The 9,690-nt window shown below is 39.7% G+C and overlaps 1 protein-coding gene across 1 annotated transcript; it reads right to left on the bottom strand.

Moving 5' to 3' along the window:
- Window positions 1–5,226: 5,226 nt before the first annotated feature.
- On the bottom strand, window positions 5,227–7,375 carry LOC139461804 (interferon alpha-inducible protein 27-like protein 2A). The gene is made up of 4 exons (XM_071243275.1): window positions 7,295–7,375; window positions 6,714–6,803; window positions 6,123–6,296; window positions 5,227–5,742 (listed from the first exon to the last, which is right to left on the bottom strand). The coding sequence occupies exons 2-4, from the start codon at window positions 6,775–6,777 to the stop codon at window positions 5,630–5,632; spliced, it is 351 nt and encodes a 116-aa protein (XP_071099376.1). The 5' UTR covers window positions 6,778–6,803; window positions 7,295–7,375; the 3' UTR covers window positions 5,227–5,629.
- Between the last annotated feature and the right edge of the window lie 2,315 nt (window positions 7,376–9,690).

The following is a 9,690-nucleotide window of genomic DNA, read 5'->3' as shown; positions in this document are numbered from 1 at the left end:
CAATTGTTGTTTTATTAATGGATGTAAAGTAAAGCTGGTTGCCCCATGTTCCCAAAGAGCCAACAAACGTTATGATGGCGGTACAGTGTGACTGATTGTGTGTCGTCGTACCCGGATGACGCGTTGCTCATGCTATCGACCACTGGTTTTGCCAGGTTCAAACTTAATTATTTACATGACATGATGAATAATGCAGATTGCATCGTACGTCACCATTCACTCCTCTTGCATACTTTAAATAGGATTCCTTAGCGAAATTCATAACAAAATTCTCAAATTTCGGCCTCGAGGGAAAGAGTTTATGAATTCTCTCAAAATATTTTGTTTGGGCATACTGGAATTCCTACAGAACGTTTGCTTTAATTTATTTAAACTTCGCTTTGTATGCTTACTTTTTGTGAGTAGTATACACTTGTCTCTGCTACTTTTATTATGTTTACGAGCGGTGGTTGAAGGTTCGCTCGTCAGATTTTAATGTTTTTTAAATGAACATCCATCCAGTAATTAAAAACTGACCATGTTCTTCTATATTTAGTGCTGTGTTTTAACATGATGACTGATGCTGAATGTGACCACAGATATTTTCAAGCAAGTGACATTTGGTGAGGAACTTGGGGGTGGTATATTCAGCTTCCTGTACTTGGAAAAGGAACTGCCAAAACTAGTCATTTGTTGTTATTTTTTAAATTGCTGTTTTAAGGCGAGACTGTGCACACATGAACATGTAATAGCTGTTAAAATTATATATGCATATTTAAACGTTTCAGATTTAGACGAAAGTCTTTAGTTAAATCGTGTTATTTTAAACGTTTAAAGCAGGAACTCGCGACCCATGTTTAAAATATAGAACTTCGTGGACATATCATGCTAGTTTACGACCTGTGACGAAGACTTCTCGTGTATATATTTTGGCATTAAACATAGTGTCCGAGCCGAGAAATCGAGACGACAAATGCCAAGATGTCATTTGACTTACATTACACGATCGCACGAAAAAAAATATGAAATAGTAACTTAAATGTAAGTTTAACATGTTTTCAAAATATGTTTGTTGATTTTATTTATTACTTTATTTAATTTATTTACGATTTATTTGAAACGTCTTTTAAATTGTGAATTGTGAAAGCATGGGTCACAATTTATTTATTTTTAATTGCGGGAAATAGTTCATAACTTTAAATATATTGATAGAATATGATAAATTGAAATGAAATATGTACTTTCTGACTTTGTGAAAAGTGTTAGATTTGATAAATGAATGATATGACAGGTAACTACATATTGTTTTGATGTGGCTACGGTGTGGCCTGTGATGTTGAAAGAGTTAACAAGTGGAGGCTTTGAAGCTGGACCCTGTTTCTCCAAGCAATCTCAGTGTTTTGATTTATTTACCATGTTTACAGCTTTAAAAGACTGAAGGCTGTAAGGGCCTGCTGAAATTTAAAACTATCAGCCCGAGAACAAATCTGTCGGGCCTGTTGTTCCTACACAGTCTAACGAATTTCATGCCTTATATTTTCAGTTACAGAAACGGAGAACACGGCCGTTTTGAAACCAAGGAGGTTATCTGGATAAATTTCCTTGATCCCCAGAAACATGTTACGTAGTAACTTGGACTTCTTAAGTAGAACAGCAGTCAGTTGGTTCAAAAGGCAATACTGACTAAACCGTCACCGTCAATGAATAATTACCAGGTAAGTGGTAATTGCCCTGTTAATCTCTGATCTAGAATGAGAGGGGAGACAAGTACAATTTCCTTAGGGGCCGACAGATCGGCCACATCAAGATTTTATGAGTGATTCAATCCGTATGGTAGGGAGAGCAATTTCCCTTTATAAAGTCTATATCGCAAAGCTTCACTTGAACAATGTTTCTCTCTAATAGAATGACGCCTATGAGCCTGTGAGAGTTAAGAAGCATGACATCGTTCTCGAAAGGATCGCTGAGGAAATAGATTACAGTACAAAGAGACGAACTATAGAATGCAAATGCTGGTGATGGTGTATCGCCGTCGTCGATGAAAATGCCACTGGAGAAGATGTATCATATTTCTAATCTTTGAAAGTAACAGCTACACTGTTGTCATATTATTTCATAATGAAGTAAATCTGCACATGAAGAGACATGCAGATAGTGTTAAAACTGAAACCCACCACTGTGTGAGCGCGTTTGTTTATTTTTAACTATTAACCATACTTCTCTGTGAGTTACCTCCCAAATCGTAATATGTTTATTCCTTAGACTGACACGTCAATTATTCACACAGTCCAAAAGTGCTAATATCTCGCTACACGGAAACTGGATCAGCGTTTCCCGCATAGCGATATCCTGTAGGCCTGTCTCCCACCCTCTCGACAGGTGAACCCGCTTTACGGGAATGGATCAACGTTTCACAGCAGCGAAATGCTGTATGGGGAAATAGAGGTCGGATAGAGCTAGACTTGTATACCCTGCTCTTCGCCTTCTAGCGGCTGCAGGCGAGAAGCGCAAGCGCTCTAGGGCAGGTAAACCAGGGCAGGGCGTGGCTCCCTGTTATGATTGTTGCTGAATACCATAAACGTGTTTAATGTAACGAGATCAATGGAGGCATGCAGATATTGTTGAAATTTTACACCCGCAACGTTGTGAGTGTGTATTTTTTAGATAACCATGAACTATACTTCCCTATAAGAGTTACCTTCCAAATGCTAAGGACACTGTATGATTAGTCCTGTAGTCTGACACAATTATTCACGCTGTCCTTCGCGGAAACTTGGTCAACGTTTCCCGCCTTTCCCCGTGACAGACCTTGTCCACTTCGATCATTGTCTTTGACAAACATAAATGTTTAATAATTTTCAATAACTATTTTCATAATTATTAACGTATTTCGTATGTGACACGCCACTATAACTGTGTGAGACAAAGCTATTAGTTTCTTTTAAAAGTTTGTTTTCATCTTTCCAACGTTTACTCATCTCCATGTAATGTTCTTCCTCCGATCAGTTTCCGCAACGAACACAAACCTTTTTAGTGTAATAATTTACAGTTTCGTTCTTTTAAAAGATATTTTCATAATTATTTATCTATTTTGTATTTACACATACCATTATACCATTATAATTAGGTGTGTCGGAGTCGGAGTGCGAGACTGTCGGATTAACGGATCTAAATAGCACTGATTAAATCGGTTCCAATCATTTGTGTCGGATAAAGCCGATTGTCGGATTAACGAGACTTGACTGTTCTCTTTTAAAATTCATTTACGTCCTTCCAACGATTACTCATTCCCATGCCCCCATGTCATTTTCACAAACCTATAACAAATAATTTACAGTTAGGAAATTTAAAAAAAAAAAAAAATTCATAATTATATATATATATCGTATGTGCACATACCATTATAAATGTGTAAGACAAAGGTAAAGTTTCTTTTAAAGTTTTGCTTACGTCTTTCCATGTCTCCATGTCATTTTCTCAAACCCATAACAAACACGGCTTTGTCCTGTGTGTGCTTGTTGCAGGGTTGGGGCCATGGCATAGAGTGAGTGGGTATAATTTTACGCCGCTTTTAGCAATATTCCAGCAATATCACGGTGGGGGTCACCAAAAATAGGCGCCACACATTGTACCCATGTGGGGAATCGAACCCGGGTATTCGGCGTGACGAGCGAACGCTTTGACCACTAGGCTACCCCGCCGCCCCCTGATTGCATATAGAGCAACCATGGGCCGCATACCACCCATTATTTAAACACTTCACGCATTGCATCCACTTTGGGAATCGAAATTTGGCCTTCGGCGTGATGAGTAGATGCTTTATACACTAGGCTACCCACCGCCGCAGTCACTGGCTTCATCGTTTAGACTATTCGGTTTGATGCCTTGTATATTTCACGTTGTATATTTCTAGACGACATTGTCACGTGATGTCATGGTTTCGAGTTCAACCAATCGAGTCCCACTTCCGTTGCACGAGTTTTTGATGCGCGTTAATTCCAGTCTCCATGGACGGAGCAGAAGTGGCGTATATCTCGCTGCACTGTTGAATGACAAACTTATCTTAAGATTCTGCTTAGAATTCGTTTTAAAACTTAAATGAACTCGTGTTTAAACACTTATTATTGGTCTATTATTTACGCCCTTAAATGTACGGGTTTTTTGGAGGCTGTCCACGAACGAAGAAATGACTTTTCAACATAATAACTGCTGTGTTATTCTGAAACGTTGAAAATAAGGATACGGTAAGTGTAGGGCAATATAACTAAACAATCTGTTTTTTGGCATTTTCTACAGGATGCTATAGGGTTGTGACGATTCATGAACGAAAAGGAACCTGGGGTATATATATTGATACCACCCGTGAAGGTAGAATAGGTCATCAGCAACACATGCTTGCCGTAACAGGCCACTATGCTTGTCACAAGAGGCGACTAACGGGATCGGGTGGTCAGGCTCGCTGACTTTGTTAATGCATGTCTTCATATACCAATTGCGTAGATCGATGCTTATGATGTCAGTCACTGGATTGTCTGGTCCAGACTCGAATACTTACAGACCGCCGTCATATAGCTGGAATATTGCTGAGTGCGGCGTTAAACAACAAACCAACGTGTCTACGGAGTACACGTGGTACACTTCCGTAGTTCCAGTGCCGACATATGACGTCATCGTCAGGTTAAACTTTCAAACTTCCTCACACAGTTACATCCAATCAGTGGGCAACTTAAAAGTCTTTGATAAGGATGGAGAAGTGGGATGCGTTGCAAAGCGCCAATCGCTTGCAAGCGATGTATACAGCGATTCGCCTTATAAAGGAGGCTAACTTTCAGCCACTTCGGCCCACGACCAAGCTCTGGTTGAGGTCGCTTCGTTCTTAAAACCAAAATGGCTAAATTCGACAGCGGAACAAGAAATCTTGACTGGATAAACTGGGAAATGGACAAAAGCAGCTGACATCCCAGCAAACACAGTCTGCTCCACATTTTCAAAGTACTCATAACTTCATCAGCTCGCCACTGAGCCTCTCCTATTACGTTCTTCATTAGGGGCAAGGCAACCAAGCGGAAGTTGCGCCGCCATATTGCGCAGGCGCTTCAAGCTGTTGCTAACCCCAGGATGAGTGATTAAGTTGCTTACTCTGATGGATTCGTGCCTCCAAACCGTCCGTGGTATAAACATAAACACAAAGTGTGGATGTCAACTTCTTTATTGTGGATAAGCACACACAAAAACACCAACTTTCAATAAATGATCAATTTAGCTTAACTTTGGTCCTGAATAAGTATTTCTCCGTGTAATTTACAACAAAGAGTCCATGACAACAGCTTATACCAGACAAGTAAAACATGCATGTCAGACATATGTCTCACCCTTGGGTTACTTTTCCAAATGTGACAAACACTGTACTATCCTCTCAACTATAAATTGCAAAATATTTATTATCATGCTGTTGAGATTTCCTGACAGTTGGATATGTTGACGTGCATGGTTTTAGGGGTTTAACCCCTACATCAAAATGGTATTATCACATGCAATACCGTTTCCAAAATCTCTGAGAAGCGGTAGTAATTAGTATTAGAGTGATCTTGAGCCACACGGATTTTTTTTGCGACTGGCCATCAGTTGACATCGTCATTTTCTTCTCTTTTCAATTTTTCTCATTTTCGCAACTTGGCTCCGAACAACCGCTATTGAAGTAGCCAATAGTTCCTCCAACCACGGCCATTGCTGCCTTCGTGGTGACGGCTACCCTAGCAGCCCCTGTGAGAAAAGGAAAGTATATCTGATGCAAGAAAATTGTTGATAATTGTTAACTGATGAATAAAGATCGAACACTGAATATAATATATATTATTTCAATAAATCGGTTTCACACATTGGACCCCAGCGCCACGGGACAAGGCATAAAATCAATTTTTACAATTAAGTAAGGAGAAATAATTTGTTCTCTGGTGAAAATAACACGTTTTGTTTTCACACTCCTTATTTGTATCACATTCTATGTGGTCATTTAGATAGACGTTGATCGGTAGCAGCATCAGACTCAATGCTTTGAGCTTTGCAACACCTGAAATTCATAACAGACAACAGGTCTGAGCATATTCTTACTTCTACTCCACTGACATATGTAACAAAGGTACCTGCAGATTGTGCCACTGCAGACATTGCACCCGCTGCAAAAGAGCCTGCTTTGATCCCTGCCTCTGTGAACCCCAATCCTGCTAGACGGGCCCCAGGGGCAAAAGGAGCCGCTACCTCGCCTACTACAGCACCACCCTCTACAGCAGGGTCATCCCAGAAACTCTTCTCGTCCTCTGAAATAGATATTTCATGACCTTGACTTTGACCTAGTCCTGTGATTTTTATACAGTGACCTTGACATTGGACCTTCATTTTAAGCAAGGAAAATAGTCAAAACCGGCCTACGTGAAACACTATCCAAATATGGCGAAAAGTTCACTTCTGCGTTCGTGTTTGTGTATTTTCCAAAACATTCTAATCTATTCTGGGTTATCGGCGACGTTTTGGAAATATCATTGGTGATTTGATAAAAGACAGATACCCGTGATCACTAATTTGCTATTTTTTACGGGAGTAAATATCCGAAAGTTATATTTGAAAACATGCTTGGTGAACCTGAGAAATACCGAAACAAAAACATCCACGCAGTCCCGTTTGATGGCTGCTTCATACGGGAACATGACAAGTGGTAGTGGTGGTGATTCACGTACCTTTGTCACTGACTCCCAGGGAACTGATGAGGAGCAGATAACATACGACGTACGTCCGCGACATGTTGTTACACGTAAATGTAATAATCTCTGAAAGAAAGACAGGGGAAGCGGAAGCCATTTATCAGTTCTGCAATCTATTTCCATCGCTCACAAACATTACCTAAACATTGCATGTTTTCCTGGAATGTGCGCATTAATATATATTATGTCATAGAGTAAATGATATGTCAGTCTGACAATGACGGTAGCCAACATAGTTCCATCTGAAACCTGTTTAACCAATTATCCCTGTCGTTCCTCCAGATTCCCAATGGTTAATTCTGACTCGATCGCCGAATGACAAGGGCAATGTTTATAAACACTGAAAGTTGTCACAACTTTGCATCTCCATCCGCATATGACGGCACCCAAAGACGTATATAGTGTATATACCTCTTGCCCAAACGGATATCGTTTTTATCCGTTGGCTTTATACTGCCGAGAAACCTACCGATTATATACGTATATTTGTGTACCGATACGACTTCCGGTGGTGTCAGGAACAGAAGTGTCGAGGAACGAGTGTTGCTGTGACCTACCTGTCGCTGTACAGTCTTATGTGTACAGCTTCTCTTCTCCGTGTGTCTGATGGTTTTTGACCGCCCAACTTTTATATGCTTCCATGACGTAAGCTGTATTTAGTTGAATTTATGCGCCACGTGAAAGATAGAGTTCTATCTATACACGAATCCGTTCTACTTTCACTTTCGTTTCTGTGACTATGTGCTGCATTTGGTCCCGTATCTTAAGTCAATAACTGGTGTCAGTTACTGCCGATTCACATGATAGACTGTCATTAAACTGACATTGATGTGACATTGTATATAACAGGAATGTGCAGATGAAGACGGGGGAAATGACACTGCTGTTCCACCCAGAGAAGGGTGACGGAAAGGCCCAAGTGAAAAAATACTTTGTAGACAGTGAAGAACGAAAATAATTGAAAACAAAAGCTTTCCAGTGAGGAGCGTTTTTAGATAGACTACTCTGTTAACAGCTGGGAAAACCTGTCAGGTTTCAATTTGACTGCTGATATAGATGTATCGATCTAAGAATATATACATATGCTGGAGTCGCGCTTGGCTTTTTTGGGGTATCATCTAAAAGTCGGGGGCGTACCGGGCCAATAATGTTCGTCAAGTTTATGGCTAATACTCCATTTATCAAAGATAATACCCCCCATGTTATTGATGCAACATACACACGTGACATTGATTAAACAATCACACACAAATATTGTTCCATTATAAGTGTACGGCGCCAGATACCATGCCTTATTGGTTACGGGTTTGAGAAAATTATATAGGACAAACGGTGCTCTCTTGCAACGCGAAACCACACAGGGTACGAAGGTCCGCTATCTTTGAACATTCCGAAAAGTGGTCACAGGTTGTTACATATGTAACAAATATTACCAAAGTTCAACATTAGAATACCCATAGTCTTGAGTTGTTTAAAATTAGTGATCAAAAGGTTTTCAAAAAGAAGTTGACAAATACCCTCCAAACTTACTCCAAGGATAGATGTTATAATTTCATCGCAACATGTTGTGCACTGTTTGGACTTAGAAATCAGCTAGAGAAGTCATTTATTGGAAATCGACTATGCCTTTTCCTTTGTAGGGGTGACAGGTTGTAGAAATAGTCTTTGAAATGCTAAACGAATACATTTCTCGAACAAACGTTAGGAATAAACATTCTACTATTTAATTTACAAGTGTAAGTCTTATTAATTAGTGAGCAATTACCCCCAGTAAATAATTAAAAAAATGAAAATAAATTCCTCTCCACCACGAACTTGGATGTGGCAGAACCTGACCTACATGACCGTTACTCACATCTCACAACTGAAAATGGCTGACAATCTTGTGTTTACATTCTCCGTAACAAGTTCAGAAGCAAGATGCCAACCCCGGTCGATGATGTGGTTCAACATCAATCTGTAGATTTACCGGGAATGATCGAGCCTGCTGGTACAATACGTTAAATCTTGTAATGTCATCATCAATACACTCAGGGTTGCGGCCTAGAACGCCAAAAACATCAGATATCAAACTACCGTATTTCCTCTATTAGACGCTAGGCCGTCTTTTAATTTCGCGGAAGACGTTGAGTCCGTGTGTATTGACCTGGCTTGTAATTGAGACCCAGCGTATAATAGAGGAAATATAGTTACGTTTTACAGTTCATGTGGGATTATTCAATCGGCAGACATTTTTTTATGAATCGATACGTAGGCTATGGATGTATTCATGCGCACGTTTGTTTTATGTGAAAAGGCTTAATATTTTTGAAAATGGTTTCCGTAGCAAAAAGGAAACCTCTTTTTAACCAATCAGAATCAAGCATTCATCAGTGTCATGGTAGAATTTCATATACACTGCTCTATTTTGTGACCTGATGTATTCAAACAGTAAAGTTTAGAATTGAAACACATGGCATAACTTCACACTGGTGCAATGGTAAGTACCAACATGGAATGAGAATCAGATTCAAGCTGAAACCATACAAAAACAGTTTATTTTCATGTACGAAACACACCTTGTCACATGACCAACTCGGTCGTTGATAGTTCCAAATACGGTATAACATGAACAACATACACGCACGTTGGCACAACTCTCAAACCGTTCCGGCGATAAACGCATGTCATATGAAATTACACTTTGATAAATACATTTTTATAAATACATCTTTATAAAACAAAGATCTGAGGACATCCAATTAGGGGTCACGTCAGGACGACCTTTCATCCGACCAATCAGAGCATCGCTTACCAGATTATAAAAGTGACAGTCGGAATGGGATTTCTAATCATGCAACCTCGAAAACTTTAACTCCGAACGATAGTTACGGGTTTAACGACTGAATCCATACAATCTAGACCATCTATTAGCCATTCCAGAATGTTCTTTTGCACAGGTTTCAAATTTGTA

This window comes from Haliotis cracherodii, unplaced genomic scaffold, assembly GCF_022045235.1.
Source record: "Haliotis cracherodii isolate W230 unplaced genomic scaffold, xgHalCrac1.p SCAF_15, whole genome shotgun sequence".
Classification (NCBI taxonomy): Eukaryota; Metazoa; Mollusca; class Gastropoda; order Lepetellida; family Haliotidae; genus Haliotis; species Haliotis cracherodii.
This window is presented reverse-complemented; position numbering and strand designations above follow the sequence as displayed.

Excerpts from the sequence above, each read along its gene's own strand:
- LOC139461804 (XM_071243275.1), bottom strand. The coding sequence starts at position 6,777 with ATGTCGCGGACGTACGTCGTATGTTATCTGCTCCTCATCAGTTCCCTG. Across the intron at positions 6,297-6,713 it reads CCTGGGAGTCAGTGACAAAG|AGGACGAGAAGAGTTTCTGG; the intron begins GTACGTGAATCA and ends TATCTATTTCAG. Across the intron at positions 5,743-6,122 it reads TGCAGTGGCACAATCTGCAG|GGGCTGCTAGGGTAGCCGTC; the intron begins GTACCTTTGTTA and ends CTTTTCTCACAG.